The 26,186-nt window shown below is 47.0% G+C and overlaps 1 protein-coding gene across 2 annotated transcripts in view; it reads right to left on the bottom strand.

The window, feature by feature from the left end:
* Positions 1-26,186, bottom strand: part of LOC139391632 (protein 4.1-like) — a 113,991-nt gene that overhangs the window by 21,377 nt on the left and 66,428 nt on the right. For both annotated transcript variants that reach the window (XM_071139017.1, XM_071139018.1), the window contains exon 16: positions 11,377-11,556. In XM_071139017.1, coding sequence (XP_070995118.1) covers positions 11,377-11,556 — 180 coding nt within the window. The remainder of the gene's footprint in view (positions 1-11,376; positions 11,557-26,186) is intronic.

Raw genomic sequence — 26,186 nt, 5'->3', positions numbered from 1 at the left:
AAGGTCTGCCATGAGAGGTGACTGTATAGTTCCCTTAAGGAAAAGCACCTTTAGTAAATGTGCATTCTCTGTGAGAGCTTCCCATGTCTGGAATATACTGCCATCAGACACACATAACTGCACCACATATCACACTTTCACAAAATGCTTGAAGACATGGCTAAAGGTCAATCAGATTTGTGAACATGGTCCCTAGCTGTGTGTTGCCGCTTTCCATGTTGTCTGTTGTCTGTAGCTTGTGCGGTGTGGAAACACTTTGTTGCTTTTATGAATTTTGTCTTGCTGCTTTTTATTTTATGTTGCTCTATCTGTATGCTACGTCTTGCTTGTCCTATGTTGCTCTGTATGCTATGTCTTGCTTGTTCTATGCTGCTATTGTCTATATTGTAATTGTTTTTAATAACCTGCCCAGGGACTGCGGTTGAAAATTAGCCGGCTGGCTAAAACCGGCACTTTTACTGAAACGTTGATTAATGTGCACTGTCCCTGTAAAAATAAAAAATAAACTCAAACTCAAACTCAAACAGAACAACAGTAGCAATATATATATATATATATATATATACAGGACACAACAGCATGAAACAGAACAGCAGTAGTAATATATATACACAGTAGTAATATATATACATATACAGGACACCACAGCATGAAACAAAACAGCAGTAGTAATATATATACACAGTAGTAATATATATACATATACAGGACACCACAGCATGAAACAGAACAGCAGTAGTAATATATATACACAGTAGTAATATATATACATATACAGGACACCACAGCATGAAACAAAACAGCAGTAGTAATATATATACACAGTAGTAATATATATACATATACAGGACACCACAGCATGAAACAGAACAACAGTAGCAATATATATACACAGTAGTAATATATATATATATATATATATATATATATATATATATATATATATATATATATATATATATATAGGACACCACAGCATGAAACAGAACAACAGTAGCAATATATATACACAGTAGTAATATATATACATATACAGGACACCACAGCATGAAACAGAACAACAGTAGCATTATATATACACAGTAGTAATATATATACAGTAGTAATATATATACACAGTAGTAATATATATACAGTAGTAATATATATACACAGTAGTAATATATATACAGTAGTAATATATATACACGGTAGTAATTTACACAGCAGCAATATATAAAAGGTAGTAATATATACAGTAGTAATATACATACGGTAGTAATATATATACACGGTGGTAATATATATACATGGTAGTAATATATATATATATATATATATTACTGTATTATATATGTATGTATATGTATTACTGTATATATTACTATATTATATACAAGTAATATATATACACGGTAGTAATATATATAGGAACAGGAACAGGAACTAATACACAAACACCAACTAATACAGGAACAGGAACTAATATACAAACACTAACTAATACAGGAACAGGAACTAATACACAAACACTAACTAATACAGGAACAGGAACTAAACACAAACACTAACTGATACAGGAACAGGAACTAATACACAAACACTAACTAATACAGGAACAGGAACTAATACACAGACACTAACTAATACAGGAACAGGAACTAATACACAAACACTAACTAATACAGGAACAAGAACTAATACACAAACACTAAGTAATACAGAAAGAGGAACTAATACAGAAACACCAACTAATACAGGAACAGGAACTAATACAGGAACAGGAACAAATACAGGAACTAATACAGGAACAGGAACTAATACAGGAACAGGAACTAATACACAAACACTAACTAATACAAGAACAGGAACTATAACACAAACACTAACTAATACAGGAACAGGAACTAATATGGAACAGGAACTAATCAAGGAACAGGAACATATACAGGAACAGGAACTAATACACAAACACTAACTAATACAGGAACAGGAACTAATACAGGAACAGGAACAAATACAGGAACAGGAACTAATACACAAACACTAACTAATACAGGAACAGGAACAAATACAGGAACAGGAACTAATACACAAATACAGGTACAGGAACTAACACAGGAACAGGGTCTAATACACAAACACTAACTAATACAGGAACAGGAACTAATACAGGAACAGGAACTAGCACAGGAACAGGAACTAATACACAAACACTAACTAATACAGGAACAGGAACTAATACAGGAACAGGAACTAATACACAAATACATGAATTATTACAGGAAAAGTAACTAATATAGAAACATAAATGAATACAGGAAGAGGAACCAATACAGGAACAGGAACTAATACAGGAACTAATACAGGAAGAGGTACCTGATCCAAGATCAGCAATACAGATCTCACAGGTTGTTGGAGAGACGGCTGGCCATAGATTGAAATAATCTCGTGCCATACAGCAGAGCTGTCCAGGAGACACTGCACTACACTGATTGATTGAAACACTAAGGGATGAACGCTAACTTCCACTGAAAGGAAAAGTCCCCCCCCCCAAAAAAACAAGAGACTAAGGGGAAAATTTGACTTAAAGGACAACTCCACCCAAAAACGATATTTTGGTATTTGTTTCATTAGTCCATTGTTGATATAATCCCAAAATGTTTTGCATGTCAGCAATCAAGTTTTCAAGATATATCACTTTCAAAATACAGAAATACAGCCGCTATGATGCATTTTGCATCGTATGACGTCAACTTAAGTGTAAGTTTAAGATTCCTGTGGACAGAGGGAGAAAATAAACAGTAGTCAAACAGGCTAAACACAAGCAGGGACGAGTCAGTGTGGCAAACAAAGTTTGTTAGTAACACTGGATGTATTTTGTTTTCTTTTAAACATGGAATATTGTAAGTAAAAGTTGTAGAAGATCCTTGAAGTCCGGATATAAGTCAAGGGCGCAAGGCCAAATACAGCTCTCAACACTTCCTGGAAAAAAAGTGCTGGCAAGGACAACAACGCCATTGTCCTCAATGCAAAATAACCTGGTAATTCACTCAGTGTAATGTTCAATAGGGGTTTCTGTCTGTCTGTCTGTCTGTCTGTCTGTCTGTCTGTCTTTGTGTGTTGGAGTCAGATGACGGAACACAGAATAGAAGACAGAAGAGAATTCTGTCTCTGTCCTTAAACAAGGCTACTTGACTGGAATGTTCATTTCAGTAGAGGGCTCTCTCTCTCTGTCCACCGGACCGGCCAGTCACTGGGTGGTTCATTTCAGTAGAGGGCTCTCTCTCTCTGTCCACCGGACCGGCCAGTCACTGGGTGGTTCATTTCAGTAGAGGGCTCTCTCTCTCTCTGTCCACCGGACCGGCCAGTCAGATAAACACCAGCCAACACAGAGTGAGAAACATGACCAGCAGTCCAGACAGGAGAGAGAAGGAGACATGGGACGGTTGGAGCTGGAGCATGGCTGGGTACAACTGGCAGGCTGAGGGCCCAATGACCCTGTCTTCCTCCTCCTCCTGCTCTTCCTCAGGCATTTCGATAGAGACCCTCAGAGTGTTCCCCCGGCCCCGAGCCTCGTCCTCCTCAGAAGTATAATCTTCTTCCTCCTGTAGATAGTGGTGTCTGAGGAGCGGTGGTCCCCCGGAAGGCGAGGAGGCCTGTTGTTGCTGTCTCAGTAATTTTACCTGGTATTCAAACAGAGGACACTTCCCTCGCTGTGTTCAGCAACAGGAGACCAAGAGAGACAGAAAACAATGAACAGACATGTGGGGGATGGCCAACAGACAGGCAGGGAGTAGGGGAGGATGGGAAGGGACAGGGAGACAAGGGGAGGGAGGTGGAGGAGGGGGGACAAGGGGAGGGAGGTGGAGGAGGGGAAGGAACGGGGGGACAAGGGGAGGGAGGTGGAGGAGGGGAAGGGACGGGGAGACAAGGGGAGGGAGGTGGAGGAGGGGAAGGAACGGGGGGACAAGGGGAGGGAGGTGGAGGAGGGGAAGGAACGGGGGGACAAGGGGAGGGAGGTGGAGGAGGGGAAGGGACAGGGGGACAAGGGGAGGGAGGTGGAGGAGGGGGGACAAGGGGAGGGAGGTGGAGGAGGGGAAGGGACGGGGGGACAAGGGGAGGCAGGTGGAGGAGGGGAAGGGGGGACAAGGGGAGGGAGGTGGAGGAGGGGAAGGGGCAGGGAGACAAGGGGAGGGCGGTGGAGGAGGGGAAGGGACAGGGAAACAAGGGGAGGGAGGTGGAGGAGGGGAAGGGACAAGGAGACAAGGGGAGGGAGGTGGAGGAGGGGAAGGGGGGACAAGGGGAGGGAAGTGGAGGAGGGGAAGGGACAGGGAGACAAGGGGAGGGAGGTGGAGGAGGGGAAGGGACAGGGAGACAAGGGGAGGGAGGTGGAAGAGGGGAAGGGACAAGGAGACAAGGGGAGGGAGGTGGAGGAGGGGAAGGGGGGACAAGGGGAGGGAGTTGGAGGAGGGGAAGGGACAGGGAGACAAGGGGAGGGAGGTGGAGGAGGGGAAGGGGGGACAAGGGGAGGGAGTTGGAGGAGGGGACGGAACGGGGGGACAAGGGGAGGGAGGTGGAGGAGGGGAAGGGATGGGACAAGGGGAGGGAGGTGGAGGAGGGGAGACAAGGGGAGGGAGGTGGAGGAGGGGAAGGGATGGGACAAGGGGAGGGAGGTGGAGGAGGGGAGACAAGGGGATGGAGGTGGAGGAGGGGAAGGGACGGGGGGACGGGGGGACAAGGGGAGGCAGGTGGAGGAGGGGAAGGGGGGACAAGGGGAGGGAGGTGGAGGAGGGGAAGGGACAGGGAGACAAGGGGAGGGAGGTGGAGGAGGGGAAGGGGGGACAAGGGGAGGGAGGTGGAGGAGGGGAAGGGACAGGGAGACAAGGGGAGGGAGGTGGAGGAGGGGAAGGGACAGGGAGACAAGGGGAGGGAGGTGGAGGAGGGGAAGGGACAGGGAGACAAGGGGAGGGATGTGGAGGAGGGGAAGGGACAGGGAGACAAGGGGAGGGAGGTGGAGGAGGGGAAGGGGGGACAAGGGGAGGGAGTTGGAGGAGGGGACGGAACGGGGGGACAAGGGGAGGGCGGTGGAGGAGGGGAAGGGATGGGACAAGGGGAGGGAGGTGGAGGAGGGGAGACAAGGGGAGGGAGATGGAGGAGGGGAAGGGATGGGACAAGGGGAGGGAGGTGGGGGAGGGGAGACAAGGGGAGGGAGGTGGAGGAGGTGGGACAAGGGGAGGGAGGTGGAGGAGGGGAAGGGACGGGGGACAAGGGGAGGCAGGTGGAGGAGGGGAAGGGGGGACAAGGGGAGGGAGGTGGAGGAGGGGAAGGGACAGGGAGACAAGGGGAGGGAGGTGGAGGAGGGGAAGGGACAGGGAGACAAGGGGAGGGAGGTGGAGGAGGGGAAGGGACAGGGAGACAAGGGGAGGGAGGTGGAGGAGGGGAAGGGGGGACAAGGGGAGGGAGGTGGAGGAGGGGAAGGGACAGGGAGACAAGGGGAGGGAGGTGGAGGAGGGGAAGGGACAGGGAGACAAGGGGAGGGAGGTGGAGGAGGGGAAGGGACAGGGAGACAAGGGGAGGGAGGTGGAGGAGGGGAAGGGGGGACAAGGGGAGGGAGTTGGAGGAGGGGACGGAACGGGGGGACAAGGGGAGGGGGGGGAGGAGGGGAAGGGATGGGACAAGGGGAGGGAGGTGGAGGAGGGGAGACAAGGGGAGGGAAGTGGAGGAGGGGAAGGGACAGGGGGACAAGGGGAGGGAGGTGGAGGAGGGGAAGGGACGGGACGACAAGGGGAGGGAGGTGGAGGAGGGGAAGGGACGGGGGGACAAGGGGAGGGAGGTGGAGGAGGGGAAGGGACGGGGGGACAAGGGGAGGGAGGTGGAGGAGGGGAAGGGACGGGGGGACAAGGTGAGGGAGGTGGAGGAGGGGAAGGGACGGGGGGACAAGGGGAGGGAGGTGGAGGAGGCGAAGGGACGGGGGACAAGGGGAGGGAGGTGGAGGAGGGGAAGGGACGGGGGGACAAGGGGAGGGAGGTGGAGGAGGGGAAGGGACGGGGAGACGAGGGGAGGGAGGTGGAGGAGGGGAAGGGATGGGGAGACAAGGGGAGGGAGGTGGAGGAGTGGAAGGGACGGGGGGACAAGGGGAGGGAGGTGGAGGAGGGGAAGGGACGGGGGGACAAGGGGAGGGAGGTGGAGGAGGGGAAGGGATGGGGAGACAAGGGGAGGGAGGTGGAGGAGAGGGGACAAGGGGAGGGAGGTGGAGGAGGGGGGACAAGGGGAGGGAGGTGGAGGAGGGGAGACAAGGGGAGGGAGGTGGAGGAGGGGAAGGGACGGGGGGACAAGGGGAGGGAGATGGAGGAGGGGGAACAAGGGGAGGGAGGTGGAGGAGGGATGGGGAGGAGGGATGGGGGGACAAGGGGAGGGAGGTGGAGGAGGGATGGGGGAGGAGGGGGAAGGGATGGGATGGGGGAGGAGGGAGAGGCAGGAGCAGGAGAGTGGTGGTATGTGATGCTGTAATGAAATGATCTACTGTTGAAGTGAGGGCAGAAGGGGAGGCAGTGGTGGCAGTAGTGAGTGACCTTTGATAGTAGTGAGTGGTAGGTCCCATCACTGAGCTTCAGCCTGACTCAGGATATCCGGCTCTAGGCAATGAGGGTCAGGGTCCAGGGTGGTCTGACCAGGCCGGACCAACCTCCAGGGCAGTGGTGGCAGCAGCAGTTCTGGGGCTGGAGAGATTTTACGGGGCTTTGCTCCTCCATGCTGGGGTTAGATTGGGTGGCTGGGGTTAGATGGAATGGCTGGGGTTAGATTGGGTGGCTGGGGTTAGATTGGGTGGCTGGGGTTAGATTGAATGGCTGGGGTTAGATTGAGTGGCTGGGGTTAGATTGGGTGGCTGGGGTTAGATGGAATGGCTGGGGTTAGATTGAATGGCTGGGGTTAGATTGGGTGGCTGGGGTTAGATGGAATGGCTGGGGTTAGATGGAATGGCTGGGGTTAGATTGAATGGCTGGTGTTAGATAGAGTGTCTGGGGTTAGATTGAATGGCTGGGGTTAGATTGAGTGGCTGGGGTTAGATTGAGTGGCTGGGGTTAGATTGAGTGGCTGGGGTTAGATTGAATGGCTGGGTTTAGATAGAGTGTCTGGGGTTAGATTGAATGGCTGGGGTTAGATTGAGTGGCTGGGGTTAGATTGAGTGGCTGGGGTTAGATTGAGTGGCTGGGGTTAGATTGAATGGCTGGGTTTAGATTGAATGGCTGGGGTTAGATTGGATGGCTGGGGTTAGATTGGATAAAGGCATTCTCTGGTAGGTAAAATGCTAGCTAGTGCAAACTGTTTGTTTGGCAGTGCAACGTCTTGGATCAGACACAGTTAGGGGAGAACCACCATAGAAACTGGCTTGGTGCAGTTTGGCTAGATCACAGTGTGATCTACTCCTCACTGAATCTCATATAGTCAGTCAGTCAACAAGCCTGCCTTAAAGTGATGAGCTTATCAAATGCATTGAGGTCTATCGAGATTTTGGGGATTTGTTGGTAAGGTGTTCATGAAGACAAGACTGCTTGTCAAATCACCAGACTAGTGCATTATTCTAGAACGGTGTATTTTTTCAGTGATCTTTTAGACAAAAACCTGTTAAAGATCATCTCCATTCAGAGGCCTATCGTATAAACATGACCACACTCAATACAGATTGAAAGTTAAGAAAAGTTTTTTGGGGGTGGTAAAAGTTTAGCAATGTTCTGATGGGAGTGCTTATTATACTGCAAGAGTCTTCAGGTACATAGACAGGACATGAGAAGGGTCTGGGCTAGGCAGAATACCCAGGTAGCTGGAGGCAGCTTCAAGTCTGGGAGTAAAACTGTATTTTCAGCCCCATGGCAGTTGAGGAGCGAAGGGAGGGGAGCGGTGAGGTTCGGTGACCCAAGGCCCAAACACCTCTCTGGGTCTCCGGATCCTCCTCAGGAGAAGGGTGTGGCGGTGGAGGAGGAGGTGGAGGATACGGAGGAGGAGGAGGGAGTGGATATGACTATGAGGCAGGGCAGGAGAAGGGGAAAGATGAGGATGAGGAAGAAGAACATGAAGAAGAGGAGGAGGAGCAAGAGGAGGGAGAGGAGGATGGAGAGGAAGAAGAGGAGGGAGAGGAGGAGGAGGGAGAGGAAGAAGAGAAGGAGGAGGAAGAGGAGGAGGGAGAGGAAGAAGAGGAGGAGGAGGAGGGAGAGGAAGAAGAGGAGGGAGAGGGAGTAGAGGAGGAGGAAGCAGAGGGAAAGGAAGAAGAGGAGGAGGAAGAGGAGGAAGAGGAGGGAGAGGATGAAGAGGAGGAGGAGGAAGAGGAGGGAGAGGAGGGATAGGAAGAGGAGGAGGAAGAGGAGGAGGAGGGTGAGGAAGAAGAGGAGGAGGAAGAAGAGGAGGAGGAGGAGGAGGAGGAAGAGGGGGAGAGGAAGAGGAAGAAGAGGAGGAGGAGGAAGAGAAAGAAGTGGAGGAAGAGGAAAAGGAATAGAAAGAAGAGGAGGAGGAATGGGAGGAGGAAATGAAGAGATGACACATATGAGGGGGGAGAGAGAGATCGAGGGAGGAGACAGAGAAAACATGAAACAACCAGTGAGGGAGGGATACAGGTCAGGGTGGAGGAGAGACAATGAAATGAGGAGGAGGAGGAGGGGGTCAGTTCTGTTGTTGTTGTTGTCGCTGTTTGTTTTTTGCTTGTTTGCGTTTTTTGTTTTTGTTCTTCAGTCTCTTATCACTACGTCAGACACCACCATCATCATCATCATCACAGAGTCATGCAGCTTCACTACTATCGGGTCAAACCCAGCCATGCGATTTGATTGGCAGATCAAAGCAGGAAGACAAAGCTGGCAGCAGCCAATCATGGAGCGGGGCAGTGGTGAGGGGGCGGGGTTTGGGAAAGATTAGGGTCTGTGGCTTTGAAGTAGACACCTATAAAGGTAGTCGCAGCGGCTGCGGGGGCGGGGCCGGGGGGTGGGGGCGGGGCCGGGGGGCGGGGGCGAGAAAATACAGTCCTGTGGGTGAAGATAGACAGCTGATTCTCTTGCCTTGCTTAAGGTCACAGCCACACAGACTCCATACAGCAGCCATGCACAGCGTCCATAAAGCTGCCATACACAACATGGTCTGTTCTTTATTGTTAGCTGGTAAAGAACCGCCAGCCAACGTTCTCTTACTGCAGCCCAGCCCAACCCAACCCAGCTCAGCCCAACCCAACCCAGCCCAACCTAACCCAGCTCAGCCCAACCCAACCCAGCTCAGCCCAACCCAACCCAGCCCAACCTAACCCAGCTCAGCCCAACCCAGCCCAGCTCAGCCCAACCCAGCTCAGCTCAACCCAGCTCAGCCCAACCCAGCTCAGCCCAACCCAGCTCAGTACAGCTCAGCCCAGCCCAACCCAGCTCAACCCAACCTAGCTCAGCCCAACCTAGCTCAGCCCAACCTAGCTCAGCCCAACCTAGCTCAGCCCAACCCAGCTCAGCCCAACCCAGCTCAGCTCAACCCAGCTCAGCCCAACCCAGCTCAGCCCAACCCAGCTCAGTCCAGCTCAGCCCAACCCAACCCAGCTCAGCCCAACCCAGTCCAGCCCAGCTCAGCCCAACCCAGCTCAGCCCAACCCAGCTCAGCCCAACCCAGCTCAGCCCAACCCAGCTCAGCCCAACCTAGCTCAGGCCAACCCAGCTCAGGCCAACCTAGCTCAGCCCAACCCAGCTCAGCCCAACCCAGCTCAGCCCATCCCGGCTCAGCCCAACCCAGCTCAGCCCAACCCAGCTCAGCCCAACCCAGCTCAGCCCAACCCAGCTCAGCCAAACCCAGCTCAGCCCTACCCAGCTCAGGCCAACCCAGCTCAGCCCAACCCAACTCAGGCCAACCCAGCTCAGCCCAACCCAGCTCAGCCCAACCCAGCTCAGCCCAACCTAGCTCAGCCCAACCTAGCTCAGGCCAACCCAGCTCAGGCCAACCTAGCTCAGCCCAACCCAGCTCAGCCCAACCCAGCTCAGCCCATCCCGGCTTAGCCCTACCCAGCTCAGGCCAACCCAGCTCAGGCCAACCTAGCTCAGCCCAACCCAGCTCAGCCCAACCCAGCTCAGCCCAACCCAGCTCAGCCCATCCCGGCTCAGCCCAACCCAGCTCAGCCCAACCCAGCTCAGTCCAGCTCAGCCCAACCCAGCTCAGCCCAACCCAGCTCAGCCCAACCCAGCTCAGCCCAACCCAGCTCAGCCCATCCCGGCTCAGCCCATCCCGGCTCAGCCCTACCCAGCTCAGCCCTACCCAGCTCAGCCAAACCCAACATATCCCAGCCCCTGTACGGCCAGTAAGGACTGAATTGGAGTACCTTTATCTCTGATACGCCACCAACTATTCTGTATGCAGGTGATAGGGAGGCCGTCCTCACCTGCGCACACACACACACACACACACACACACACACACACACACACACACACACACACACACACACACACACACACACACACACACACACACACACACACACACACACACACACACACACACACACACACACCACACACACACACCACACACACACACATGAATATACACAGGGAAAGAGACTCCAAGAGTCTCCACTCCGTCCACTGTACGCACTGAGCTCCACAAACACAGAGAAACTGATGAACACTTGATGAAACTGAAACGTTCATTTCTACTGACTATGACCCTTGTACACAGTATATCCTTAGGGAATGAAAAATCCTCTATATCTCTCTACCAAGTATGAGGAAACTAAATATAAGACGTATTTCAAATGAACACAGCACAGCAGCCCTGTAAAGTGGGTAATTTGACTGCCATTCTCTAGAAACTGGACATTGACTTGTGTCAAAAACTGAAACTGAGATGATTGCATCCTCTAGACTAGTGATTAGACATTGACTTGTGTCAAAAACAACAACTGAATGACGTGAGAAAAGACCACAGTAAAACCCTACTGGGACTAATGTGCAATCCAAAGTAACAATTAGAAAATATCAAAGCAATAACATTTGCTCAAAGAAAGTCAACACATGAACAGAACCTCCTTGTCGGTAAACTTGTGCCAGCAAATGCAAAAAGTCGAGTCAAAAGTACCATCTTTCACTTCAAAACATCCTATTGTTGTCAGGAATCCTGGTGGTGCTACAAGTGGGGCTAGAGAGAATAAAGACCCCTCTGTCTCTCTGAGTACCATGGGCTACTATGTCTCTCTGTTCTGTACCAAGACTGCTTGTTCTGTTGTCCTGTTGACTCTATGGGAATATAATCATCTCTAGAAGGGCCTTAGAGCCCTTAACCCTGGCAATTTAACTAGTAAACTCATTGGTACACTAGCCAGGTCACCCATTTTGGCACTATTGACTTCAATTTTTAGTTGTGTTGGTTTTGACTCACCCTGTCAGTGCCTGGCTGCAGCTGTCCGTTGATGCTGGCCGTGCGGAAGGGTGAGTGGGTGGACAGGCGTTTGTCCCACTCGCTCTGCCGCGGCTCCGGAACAGACTCCATGAAGCTTCTCTTCAGCTCACTGATACTGGTGTGGTGACGCATAATCTCTGCCTGGGTCTTATCCAGGTCCTGGGAGGAGGGAGAGGGGGAGGGACAGAGAGTATAAGGGGTTGAGAGAGGAGGGAGGGGGAGAGAGGGAGTAGGAGGGGTAGAGAGAAAAGGGAGGGACAGAGAGAGGGGAGGGAGAGTAGCAGGGGTAGAGAGAAAAGGGAGGGACAGAGAGTAGGAGGGGTAGAGAGAAAAGGGAGGGACATAGAGAGGGGAGGGAGAGTAGGAGGGGTAGAGAGAAAAGGGAGGGACAGAGAGAGGGGAGGGGGAGTAGGAGGGGTAGAGAGAAAAGGGAGGGACAGAGAGAGGGGAGGGAGAGTAGGAGGGGTAGAGAGAAAGGGGAGGGACATAGAGAGGGGAGGGAGAGTAGGAGGGGTGGAGAGAGGGTGTAGGGACAGGGGAGGGAGGGCGAGACAGAGGGGGATGGGATGAGAGAGAAAGAGAGAGAGTGGGAGGTGGAGAGGGGTGGATTGTGGGGAGAGGGGGGGGGGGAGAAAGGAGGGGTAGAGATTGGGAGGGCGAGAAAGAAAAAGAGAGACAGAGAGCAGAGGAGAAGTCGATGATAGATAAAGTAGAGACAGGGAGCAGAGGAGAAGTCCGTGATAGATAAAGTAGAGACAGAGAGCAGAGGAGAAGTCCGTGATAGATAAAGTAGAGACAGAGAGCAGAGGAGAAGTCCATGATAGATAAAGTAGAGACAGAGAGCAGAGGAGAAGTCCATGATAGATAAAGTAGAGACAGAGAGCAGAGGAGAAGTCCGTGATAGATAAAGTAGAGACAGAGAGCAGAGGAGAAGTCCGTGATAGATAAAGTAGAGACAGAGAGCAGAGGAGAAGTCCGTGATAGATAAAGTAGAGACAGAGAGCAGAGGGGAAGTCCGTGATAGATAAAGTAGAGACAGAGAGCAGAGGGGAAGTCCGTGATAGATAAAGTAGAGACAGAGAGCAGAGGAGAAGTCCATGATAGATAAAGTAGAGACAGGGAGCAGAGGAGAAGTCCATGATAGATAAAGTAGAGACAGGGAGCAGAGGAGAAGTCCAGAGGAGAAGTCCATGATAGATAAAGTAGAGACAGAGAGCAGAGGAGAAGTCCGTGATAGATAAAGTAGAGACAGAGAGCAGAGGAGAAGTCCATGATAGATAAAGTAGAGACAGAGAGCAGAGGGGAAGTCCGTGATAGATAAAGTAGAGACAGAGAGCAGAGGGGAAGTCCGTGATAGATAAAGTAGAGACAGAGAGCAGAGGGGAAGTCCGTGATAGATAAAGTAGAGACAGAGGGGATAGTTTAAGGGGAAAGCAGAAAGAGATAGCAAGGAAGGGCAAAAGGGTGAAGCCCCCAGATAGGAAGGGGGAAGGATGTCATTATTTGGGGAAGTGACTGGTAATGACACAGTTACAAGTTCAGCAGAACGCAATGTGATTGATGATTTGCTTATCATATCAAACTAAATGCAGTTGGAAGTTGGAACAGGCCTGGCCCTCTCAAAGAGGACAAACAACATGACAACAACATGACAACATCAGGCTATAACAGGTCTTAGTCTGGTCTGGTCTGGATGGACTAAGACCTGTTATAGCCTGTTGTTGTCATGTTGTTGTCATGTTGTTTGTCTATAGGACATCATGTGGTCTGGATGGACTAAGGCCTGTTGTTTGTCTATAGGACATCATGTGGTCTGGATGGACTAAGACCTGTTATAGCCTGATGTTGTCATGTTGTTTGTCTATAGGACATCATGTGGTCTGGATGGACTAAGACCTGTTATAGCCTGATGTTGTCATGTTGTTTGTCTATAGGACATCATGTGGTCTGGATGGACTAAGACCTGTTATAGCCTGTTGTTGTCATGTTGTTTGTCTATAGGACATCATGTGGTCTGGATGGACTAAGACCTGTTGTTTGTCTATAGGACATCATGTGGTCTGGATGGACTAAGACCTGTTGTTTGTCTATAGGACATCATGTGGTCTAGGTGGACTAAGACCTGTTATAGCCTGTTGTTGTCATGTTGTTTGTCTATAGGACATTATGTGGTCTGGATGGACTAAGGCCTGTTGTTTGTCTATAGGACATCATGTGGTCTGGATGGACTAAGACCTGTTGTTTGTCTATAGGACATAATGTGGTCTGGATGGACTAAGACCTGTTGTTTGTCTATAGGACATCATGTGGTCTGGATGGACTAAGGCCTGTTGTTTGTCTATAGGACATAATGTGGTCTGGATGGACTAAGACCTGTTATAGCCTGATGTTGTCATGTTGTTTGTCTATAGGACATCACGTGGTCTGGATGGACATGATGTCCTATAGACAAACAACATGACAACAACAGGCTATAACAGGTCTTAGTCCATCCAGACCACATGATGTCCTATAGACAAACAACAGGTCTTAGTCCATCCAGACCACGTGATGTCCTATAGACAAACAACATGACAACAACATGACAACAACAGGTCTTAGTCCATCCAGACCACATGATGTCCTATAGACAAACAACAGGCCTTAGTCCATCCAGACCACGTGATGTCCTATAGACAAACAACAGACTGTCCTGTGTTCTCTCCACTCTATTCCCTCCTATGTAGATTGAACTTTAGACGATCCATCTCCGTCTAGTATCCGTGCCTGTCCATACCCATGGTGCAGAAGGTGATTGAGTCATTTCCCATTACCAATCTACCACATGTTGGGATCGTGATCAGAGAGATCAAATACAGCACCTATTAGACTAGATTCTCCTGGTTAATGACTATTCATAAACCACATCTGTTCTGAACAGAATCTGCATTGCCTAGGATCTTAATTTGATCATTATTTTGTTGCTGAGAACTGCAGGAAAATAACATTTGTAGGTTTAAAAAGGCGTCTTAAAGTCGGTAATTTCCACTTAAAAATTTCCATTAATTATAATCCAAGTTATAATTCACATATCCTATTGCTGAAGGATTATTTTCCAGCTGTTGCAAACGGGCTCAAATTAAGATCCTACATCTGTATATAGAGCCCTAGCTTTAGACCAGGGTACATAAGGGAGTCCCATAGAGTTCTGGTCCAAAGAAATGCACTACATAGGGAATATCATGCCATTTGAAACGGAGCCAGAGAGGTAACACTACGGGGAGAACATTGAAGCGTTATGTTTCCCTGCCAGTGAACTGGTACCACGGTAACTGAAGCCCCCAAAACTTTTATCTGTCTGACTCAACCTGCTCTATACATACGGTGCACTCGGTAAGTATTCAGACCCCTTGACTTTTTAAACATTTTGTTACGTTACACCTTTACTCTAAAATTAATTAAATTAGATGTTTTCCTCATCAATCTACACACAATAGCCCATAATGACATCACAATACCCCATAATGACATCACAATACCCCATAATGACATCACAATAGCCCATAATGACATCACAATAGCCCATAATGACATCACAATACCCCATAATGACATCACAATACCCCATAATGACATCACAATACCCCATAATGACATCACAATACCCCATAATGACATCACAATACCCCATAATGAAAAAGAGAAAACAGGTTTAGACATTTTTTTGCAGAAATACTTTATTTACATAAGTATTCAGACCCTTTGCTATGAGACTTGAAATTGAGTTCAGGTGCATCCTGTTTCCATTGATCATCTTTGAGATGTTTCTACAACTTGATTGGAGTCCACCTGTGGTACATTCAATTGATTGGACATGATTTGGAAAGGCACACACCTGTCTATATAAGGTCCCAGAGTTGACAGTGTATGTCAGAGCAAAACCAAGCCATGAGGTCGAAGGAATTGTCCGTAGAGCTCAGAGACAGGATTGTGACGAAGCACAGATCTGGGGAAGTGTGCCAAAAAATGTTTGCAGCATTGAAGGTAGCCAAGAACACAGTGGCCTCCATCATTCTTAAATGGAAGAATTTTGGAACCACTCTTCCTACAGCTGGCCGTCTGGCTAAACTGAACAATCGGGGTGGAAGGGCCTTGGGGGAGGTGACCAAGAACCCGATGGTCACTCTGACAGAGCTTCAGAGTTCCTCTGTGGAGATGGGCGAATCTTCCAGAAGGACAACCATCTCTGTAGCATTACACAAATCAGGCCTTAATGGTAGAGTGGCCAGACGGATGCCACTCCTCAGTAAAAGGCACATGACAGCCCACTTGGAGTTTGCCAAAAAGCACTTAAAGTACTCAGACCATCAGAAACAAGATTCTCTGGTCTGATGAAACCAAGATTGAACTCTTCAGCCTGAATGCCAGGTGTCACGTCTGGAGGAAACCTGGCACCATCGAGGGAAACATGAACGGAGCAAAGTACAGAGAGATCCTTGATGAAAACCTGCACCAGAGTGGTCAGGACCTCAGACTGGGCCGAAGGTTTCCCTTCCAACAGGACAACGACCCTAAGCACACAGCCTAGACAACGCAGGAATGGCTTTGGGACAAGTCTCAGAATGTCCTCGAGTGGCCCAGCCAGAGCCCGGACTTGAACCCGATCGAACATCTCCGGAGAGATCTGAAAATAGCTGTGCAGCGACGCTCCCCATCCAACCTGACAGAGCTTGAGAGGATCTGCAGAGAAGAATGGGGAAACTTCCCAAATACAGGTGTGCCAAGCTTGTAGCGTCATACCCAAGAAGACTTGAGGCTGTAATCGCTGCCAAAGGTGCTTCAACAAAGTTCTGAGTAAAGGGGTCTGAATACTTATGTAAATGTGATATTTCAGTTAAATTTTCTTTTTCTTTTTATACATTTGCAAACAAAAGGAGAACTGACTCACCAGAACTAAGGCACTAACGTTACCTAACAATAACAACATCAACTGATGCCACTGGCAACGCTATAAAATATCCACAAAAGAGAGACAGAGTCTGCAGTGGTACAGTAGACACATTTGTCCATTACCCTAGCGACTAGTGCTTTTTGAGGTTTGATTTTGGTTTCAATAAGATTATTAAAAAATAGTTTCCGATTGCAATAATTGGAGAGAAAAAAAAATAGTAAATGCACTGCATTATGTGGGTTGAATGATGTTACACAGATTAAAACAAGTCCCATGATGGTAGTGAACTGTCCTTATTAACCAACATGACTTTTATAAAACATATTTCAGTTGTTGTTTATATTACATATTTTTTATTTGATGACTTTATTATTTCATTCCAAGTCATCATCTCTATAATGTTGGGTTCTAACTTCACTATTTTAGACCTTACTGATACCTTTATTTAACGAGGCAGTTGATTATCTTACTTGTATAAATAAACTCAGCAAAAAAAAAAAGAAACGTCCCTTTTTCATGACTCTTGTCTTTCAAAGATAATATCGTAAAAAATCCAAATAACTTCACAGATCTTCATTGTAAAGAGTTTAACTTCTAAGGGCTAGGGGGCAGTATTCGGAAGTTCGGATGAATGACGTGACTTGGTTGAGAGAATGCCAAGAGTGTGCCAAGCTGTCATCAAGACAAAAGGGTGGCTATTTAAAGAATCTCAAATATAAAATATATTTTTAGTTATTATTCTACAATGTCGAAACTAGTAAAATAAAGAAAGACCCTGGAATGAGTAGGTGTTCTAAACCTTTTGACCGGTAGTGTGTTTGCCCTCTGATTGGTATTGTAAATCGGAACAACGTAGTCCTATTTGAACAGACTACAGGTGATGGATCTATTTGACAAGAATTCTGAACGACAGAAATAAAGCACTTTGACACTTTATATGAATGGAAACTAATGTTGGTGTTATTATTTTATTAGTTTCCTATTTGTTTTGTCCAACAGTGTCTGATATGGTCATTCCTTATCAAGATCGGGGGTTAAATATCCCTGGACTGTCCATATTTGCCTGTCTATATTTGACTGTCCATATTTGCCAGCAGACCTAACCGCTACACCAGCCCAGGCCACGATTGAACTACATTTTGACATTAGGATACACTTGGCACTTGTATGTCGTAGCCATAGTGGAGGCCAATATTTATCTTGTGTTATTAAGCTGAACAAAACTACAATTGTTGATCCCTTTCTGACCATCTGAATGTTGCAGTGATAGTGCCTAGGTCTATTGCGTTTGAGAGAGAAAATGATTTTGATAGTAACCCCCCGATCCTAGTGACTTGACTGCCCCCACATGGTCAGAAAGAGAACTGCTCTTTTTCAGAGAATCACAAGACTCATTTTTTTTCAATTTAATGATACAGCAGGAAAATTCTCGGCGGCAAAAGAGTGATCAAGTTAAGATCCAACATCTGTATATAATGTATTATAAAAATGGGTGGTTCGAGCCCTGAATGCTGATTGGCTGACAGCCGTGGTATACCATGGGTATGACAAAACATTTTTTTTCTGCTCTAATTACATTGGTAACCAGTATATAATAGCAATAAGGAACCACAGGGGTTTGTGGTATATGGCCAATATACCCCAGCTAAGGGCTGTACGCAAGCACTTCTCGTTGCGTCGTACTTTAAGAACAGCCCTTAGTCATGGCCATATTTAATTTTTAATTTGACCTTTATTTAACTAGACAAGTCAGTTAAAACTTCTTGCTCCTACTTGAGACGCAGATGTCTCAAGTAGACACCTGGAAATGCAAATGCGCTACGCTAAATGCTAAATGTACTCGTTAAAACTCAAACGTTCATCAAAATGCACATGCAGGGTATTGAATTAAAGCTACACTCGTTGTGAACCTAGCCAACAAGTCAGATTTTTAAAATGCTTTTCGGCGAAAGCATGAGAAGCTATTATCTGATAGCATGCAACACCCCAAAATGCCTGAATGCGACGTAAACAAAGATTTAGCTTAGCCGGCGCTACACAAAACGCAGAAATAAAATATAAAACATTCATTACCTTTGACGAGCTTCTTTCTTGGCACTCCTATATGCCCCATAAACATCACTATTGGGTCTTTTTTTCGTTTAAATCGGTCCATATATACCCAAAATAGCTTTCTATGGAAGCTGTGTGATTCAGAAAAAAACATTGTTTTAAAACGCAGCGTAATTTTTTTAAATTAAAAAAGTTGACGATAAACTTTCACAAAACACTTCGAAATACTTTTGTAATCCAACTTTAGGTATTAGTAAACGTTTATAATCTATCAAAATGATTACAGGGCGATGTATATTCAATAGCTCCTCGTCTTCAAATCAATGGCTGCCAATGTGCACATTCAAAACATCCTGGTGGAGACCGGAAGAAATTGAATCCAGTTAGTTGGATTTACCAACAAAAAAGTCCCTGGAAAATGACGACAATGGCGACATCGTGTGGAATCTGTAGGAATTGCATGCAGGTCCATAATTAATTTTGTGCCCTTTTAACAACCCATGAAAGTGACGCATGGAAATTATTTTTAGCTTTCAGAGAGCAGTTTTTCTTGCGCTTTTCGATGAAACACACAATCTGTTATAGTCACAGCCGTGATTTAACCAGTTTTAGAAACTTCAGAGTGTTTTCTATCCACACATACTAATCATATGCATATACTATATTCCTGGCATGAGTAGCAGGACGCTGAAAAGTTGCGCGATTTTTAACAGAATGTTCGAAAAAGGAGGGGGTAGACTTAAGAGGTTTTAAGAACAAATTCTTATTTTCAATGACGGCCTAGGAACAGCGGGTTAACTGCCTGTTCAGGGGCAGAACCTTGTCAGCTCGGGGGTTTGAACTTGCAAACATCCAGTTCCTAGTCCAACACTCTAACCACTAGGCTACCCTGCCGCCCCATATATCACAGCCCCTCGGGCTCTATTGCTTTTAATTAGACAATACATTGATCAGCTGTGCCAAAAGGAGAGACAGATGTACCCTTTGACCGCAGGTGACCATTTCACTGGTGGTAGTATGGTATGCTGGCATGCATGAGGGGTGAGTGTGAGTAGGAGTCCTCTTATGCACACAACCTGGGAGTACACACACACACACACACACACACACACACACACACACACCCCTATAATCCAAGTTATAATTCACATATCCTATTGCTGAAGGATTATTTTCCAGCTGTTGCAAACGGGCTCAAATTAAGATCCTACATCTGTATATAGAGCCCTAGCTTTAGACCAGGGTACATAAGGGAGTCCCATAGAGTTCTGGTCCAAAGAAATGCACTACATAGGGAATATCATGCCATTTGAAACGGAGCCAGAGAGGTAACACTACGGGGAGAACATTGAAGCGTTATGTTTCCCTGCCAGTGAACTGGTACCACGGTAACTGAAGCCCCCAAAACTTTTATCTGTCTGACTCAACCTGCTCTATACATACGGTGCACTCGGTAAGTATTCAGACCCCTTGACTTTTTAAACATTTTGTTACGTTACACCTTTACTCTAAAATTAATTAAATTAGATGTTTTCCTCATCAATCTACACACAATAGCCCATAATGACATCACAATACCCCATAATGACATCACAATACCCCATAATGACATCACAATAGCCCATAATGACATCACAATAGCCCATAATGACATCACAATACCCCATAATGACATCACAATACCCCATAATGACATCACAATACCCCATAATGACATCACAATACCCCATAATGACATCACAATACCCCATAATGAAAAAGAGAAAACAGGTTTAGACATTTTTTTGCAGAAATACTTTATTTACATAAGTATTCAGACCCTTTGCTATGAGACTTGAAATTGAGTTCAGGTGCATCCTGTTTCCATTGATCATCTTTGAGATGTTTCTACAACTTGATTGGAGTCCACCTGTGGTACATTCAATTGATTGGACATGATTTGGAAAGGCACACACCTGTCTATATAAGGTCCCAGAGTTGACAGTGTATGTCAGAGCAAAACCAAGCCATGAGGTCGAAGGAATTGTCCGTAGAGCTCAGAGACAGGATTGTGACGAAGCACAGATCTGGGGAAGTGTGCCAAAAAATGTTTGCAGCATTGAAGGTAGCCAAGAACACAGTGGCCTCCATCATTCTTAAATGGAAGAATTTTGGAACCACTCTTCCTACAGCTGGCCGTCTGGCTAAACTGAACAATCGGGGTGGAAGGGCCTTGGGGGAGGTGACCAAGAACCCGATGGTCACTCTGACAGAGCTTCAGAGTTCCTCTGTGGAGATGGGCGAATCTTCCAGAAGGACAACCATCTCTGTAGCATTACACAAATCAGGCCTTAATGGTAGAGTGGCCAGACGGATGCCACTCCTCAGTAAAAGGCACATGACAGCCCACTTGGAGTTTGCCAAAAAGCACTTAAAGTACTCAGACCATCAGAAACAAGATTCTCTGGTCTGATGAAACCAAGATTGAACTCTTCAGCCTGAATGCCAGGTGTCACGTCTGGAGGAAACCTGGCACCATCGAGGGAAACATGAACGGAGCAAAGTACAGAGAGATCCTTGATGAAAACCTGCACCAGAGTGGTCAGGACCTCAGACTGGGCCGAAGGTTTCCCTTCCAACAGGACAACGACCCTAAGCACACAGCCTAGACAACGCAGGAATGGCTTTGGGACAAGTCTCAGAATGTCCTCGAGTGGCCCAGCCAGAGCCCGGACTTGAACCCGATCGAACATCTCCGGAGAGATCTGAAAATAGCTGTGCAGCGACGCTCCCCATCCAACCTGACAGAGCTTGAGAGGATCTGCAGAGAAGAATGGGGAAACTTCCCAAATACAGGTGTGCCAAGCTTGTAGCGTCATACCCAAGAAGACTTGAGGCTGTAATCGCTGCCAAAGGTGCTTCAACAAAGTTCTGAGTAAAGGGGTCTGAATACTTATGTAAATGTGATATTTCAGTTAAATTTTCTTTTTCTTTTTATACATTTGCAAACAAAAGGAGAACTGACTCACCAGAACTAAGGCACTAACGTTACCTAACAATAACAACATCAACTGATGCCACTGGCAACGCTATAAAATATCCACAAAAGAGAGACAGAGTCTGCAGTGGTACAGTAGACACATTTGTCCATTACCCTAGCGACTAGTGCTTTTTGAGGTTTGATTTTGGTTTCAATAAGATTATTAAAAAATAGTTTCCGATTGCAATAATTGGAGAGAAAAAAAAATAGTAAATGCACTGCATTATGTGGGTTGAATGATGTTACACAGATTAAAACAAGTCCCATGATGGTAGTGAACTGTCCTTATTAACCAACATGACTTTTATAAAACATATTTCAGTTGTTGTTTATATTACATATTTTTTATTTGATGACTTTATTATTTCATTCCAAGTCATCATCTCTATAATGTTGGGTTCTAACTTCACTATTTTAGACCTTACTGATACCTTTATTTAACGAGGCAGTTGATTATCTTACTTGTATAAATAAACTCAGCAAAAAAAAAAAAGAAACGTCCCTTTTTCATGACTCTTGTCTTTCAAAGATAATATCGTAAAAAATCCAAATAACTTCACAGATCTTCATTGTAAAGAGTTTAACTTCTAAGGGCTAGGGGGCAGTATTCGGAAGTTCGGATGAATGACGTGACTTGGTTGAGAGAATGCCAAGAGTGTGCCAAGCTGTCATCAAGACAAAAGGGTGGCTATTTAAAGAATCTCAAATATAAAATATATTTTTAGTTATTATTCTACAATGTCGAAACTAGTAAAATAAAGAAAGACCCTGGAATGAGTAGGTGTTCTAAACCTTTTGACCGGTAGTGTGTTTGCCCTCTGATTGGTATTGTAAATCGGAACAACGTAGTCCTATTTGAACAGACTACAGGTGATGGATCTATTTGACAAGAATTCTGAACGACAGAAATAAAGCACTTTGACACTTTATATGAATGGAAACTAATGTTGGTGTTATTATTTTATTAGTTTCCTATTTGTTTTGTCCAACAGTGTCTGATATGGTCATTCCTTATCAAGATCGGGGGTTAAATATCCCTGGACTGTCCATATTTGCCTGTCTATATTTGACTGTCCATATTTGCCAGCAGACCTAACCGCTACACCAGCCCAGGCCACGATTGAACTACATTTTGACATTAGGATACACTTGGCACTTGTATGTCGTAGCCATAGTGGAGGCCAATATTTATCTTGTGTTATTAAGCTGAACAAAACTACAATTGTTGATCCCTTTCTGACCATCTGAATGTTGCAGTGATAGTGCCTAGGTCTATTGCGTTTGAGAGAGAAAATGATTTTGATAGTAACCCCCCGATCCTAGTGACTTGACTGCCCCCACATGGTCAGAAAGAGAACTGCTCTTTTTCAGAGAATCACAAGACTCATTTTTTTTCAATTTAATGATACAGCAGGAAAATTCTCGGCGGCAAAAGAGTGATCAAGTTAAGATCCAACATCTGTATATAATGTATTATAAAAATGGGTGGTTCGAGCCCTGAATGCTGATTGGCTGACAGCCGTGGTATACCATGGGTATGACAAAACATTTTTTTTCTGCTCTAATTACATTGGTAACCAGTATATAATAGCAATAAGGAACCACAGGGGTTTGTGGTATATGGCCAATATACCCCAGCTAAGGGCTGTACGCAAGCACTTCTCGTTGCGTCGTACTTTAAGAACAGCCCTTAGTCATGGCCATATTTAATTTTTAATTTGACCTTTATTTAACTAGACAAGTCAGTTAAAACTTCTTGCTCCTACTTGAGACGCAGATGTCTCAAGTAGACACCTGGAAATGCAAATGCGCTACGCTAAATGCTAAATGTACTCGTTAAAACTCAAACGTTCATCAAAATGCACATGCAGGGTATTGAATTAAAGCTACACTCGTTGTGAACCTAGCCAACAAGTCAGATTTTTAAAATGCTTTTCGGCGAAAGCATGAGAAGCTATTATCTGATAGCATGCAACACCCCAAAATGCCTGAATGCGACGTAAACAAAGATTTAGCTTAGCCGGCGCTACACAAAACGCAGAAATAAAATATAAAACATTCATTACCTTTGACGAGCTTCTTTCTTGGCACTCCTATATGCCCCATAAACATCACTATTGGGTCTTTTTTTCGTTTAAATCGGTCCATATATACCCAAAATAGCTTTCTATGGAAGCTGTGTGATTCAGAAAAAAACATTGTTTTAAAACGCAGCGTAATTTTTTTAAATTAAAAAAGTTGACGATAAACTTTCACAAAACACTTCGAAATACTTTTGTAATCCAACTTTAGGTATTAGTAAACGTTTATAATCTATCAAAATGATTACAGGGCGATGTATATTCAATAGCTCCTCGTCTTCAAATCAATGGCTGCCAATGTGCACATTCAAAACATCCTGGTGGAGACCGGAAGAAATTGAATCCAGTTAGTTGGATTTACCAACAAAAAAGTCCCTGGAAAATGACGACAATGGCGACATCGTGTGGAATCTGTAGGAATTGCATGCAGGTCCATAATTAATTTTGTGCCCTTTTAACAACCCATGAAAGTGACGCATGGAAATTATTTTTAGCTTTCAGAGAGCAGTTTTTCTTGCGCTTTTCGATGAAACACACAATCTGTTATAGTCACAGCCGTGATTTAACCAGTTTTAGAAACTTCAGAGTGTTTTCTATCCACACATACTAATCATATGCATATACTATATTCCTGGCATGAGTAGCAGGACGCTGAAAAGTTGCGCGATTTTTAACAGAATGTTCGAAAAAGGAGGGGGTAGACTTAAGAGGTTTTAAGAACAAATTCTTATTTTCAATGACGGCCTAGGAACAGCGGGTTAACTGCCTGTTCAGGGGCAGAACCTTGTCAGCTCGGGGGTTTGAACTTGCAAACATCCAGTTCCTAGTCCAACACTCTAACCACTAGGCTACCCTGCCGCCCCATATATCACAGCCCCTCGGGCTCTATTGCTTTTAATTAGACAATACATTGATCAGCTGTGCCAAAAGGAGAGACAGATGTACCCTTTGACCGCAGGTGACCATTTCACTGGTGGTAGTATGGTATGCTGGCATGCATGAGGGGTGAGTGTGAGTAGGAGTCCTCTTATGCACACAACCTGGGAGTACACACACACACACACACACACACACACACACACACACACACACACACACACACACACACACACACACACACACACACACACACACACACACACACACACACACACACACACACACACACACACACACACACACACAGCAATGTGCCTGAGGATACTTAGTCCTGAGGCAGCTGACAGTTATTATTGTGATGATAATCATGAATCAGAGACATGGCTGTGTCCTGAACGACACCCTATTCTCTATTTCAGGGGTATTCAACTCTGACCCTACGAGGTTCACAGCCTGCTGGTTTTCTGTTCTACTTCATACTTAATTGCACCCACCTGGTGTCCCAGGTCTAATTCAGTCCCTGATTAGAGGGGAATCACCCACCTGGTGTCCCAGGTCTAATTCAGTCCCTGATTAGAGGGGAATCACCCACCTGGTGTCCCAGGTCTAATTCAGTCCCTGATTAGAGGGGAATCACCCACCTGGTGTCCCAGGTCTAATTCAGTCCCTGATTAGAGGGGAATCACTCAGAGTGGAGTTTGAAGGATCTATATGGTGCACTACATTAGACCACAGTCCTACGGGCCCTGGTACCTGGTCAGTCCTACGGGCCCTGGTACCTGGTCAGTCCTACGGGCCCTGGTACCTGGTCAGTCCTACAGGCCCTGGTCAGTCCTACAGGCCCTGGTCAGTCCTACGGGCTCTGGTACCTGGTCAGTCCTACAGGCCCTGGTACCTGGTCAGTCCTACAGGCCCTGGTACCTGGTCAATCCTACGGGCTCTGGTACCTGGTCAGTCATATGGGCCCTGGTACATGGTCAGTCCTACAGGCCCTGGTACCTGGTCAGTCCTACATACAGGCCCTGGTACCTGGTCAGTCCTACAGGCCCTGGTACCTGGTCAGTCCTACGGGCCCTGGTACCTGGTCAGTCCTACATACAGGCCCTGGTACCTGGTCAGTCCTACATACAGGCCCTGGTACCTGGTCAGTCCTACGGGCCGTGGTCAGTCCTACGGGCCCTGGTACCTGGTCAGTCCTACGGGCCCTGGTCAGTCCTACAGGCCCTGGTACCTGGTCAGTCCTACAGGCCCTGGTCAGTCCTATGGACCCTGGTCAGTCCTACGGGCCCTGGTACCTGGTCAGTCCTATGGGCCCTGGTACCTGGTCAGTTCTACAGGCCCTGGTCAGTCCTACAGGCCCTGGTACCTGGTCAGTCCTATGGGCCCTGGTACCTGGTCAGTCCTACGGGCCCTGGTCAGTCCTACGGGCCCTGGTCAGTCCTACGGGCCCTGGTACCTGGTCAGTCCTACGGGCCCTGGTCAGTCCTACGGGCCCTGGTACCTGGTCAGTCCTACAGGCCCTGGTCAGTCCTACAGGCCCTGGTCAGTCCTACGGGCCCTGGTCAGTCCTACAGGCCCTGGTCAGTCCTACAGGCCCTGGTCAGTCCTACAGGCCCTGGTACCTGGTCAGTCCTACAGGCCCTGGTACCTGGTCAGTCCTACAGGCCCTGGTACATGGTCAGTCCTACAGGCCCTGGTACCTGGTCAGTCCTACATACAGGCCCTGGTACCTGGTCAGTCCTACGGGCCCTGGTCAGTCCTACGGGCCCTGGTACCTGGTCAGTCCTACAGGCCCTGGTACCTGGTCAGTCCTACAGGCCCTGGTCAG

Source organism: Oncorhynchus clarkii, chromosome 32 (genome assembly GCF_045791955.1).
Source record: "Oncorhynchus clarkii lewisi isolate Uvic-CL-2024 chromosome 32, UVic_Ocla_1.0, whole genome shotgun sequence".
Lineage (NCBI taxonomy): Eukaryota > Metazoa > Chordata > Actinopteri > Salmoniformes > Salmonidae > Oncorhynchus > Oncorhynchus clarkii.
This window is presented reverse-complemented; position numbering and strand designations above follow the sequence as displayed.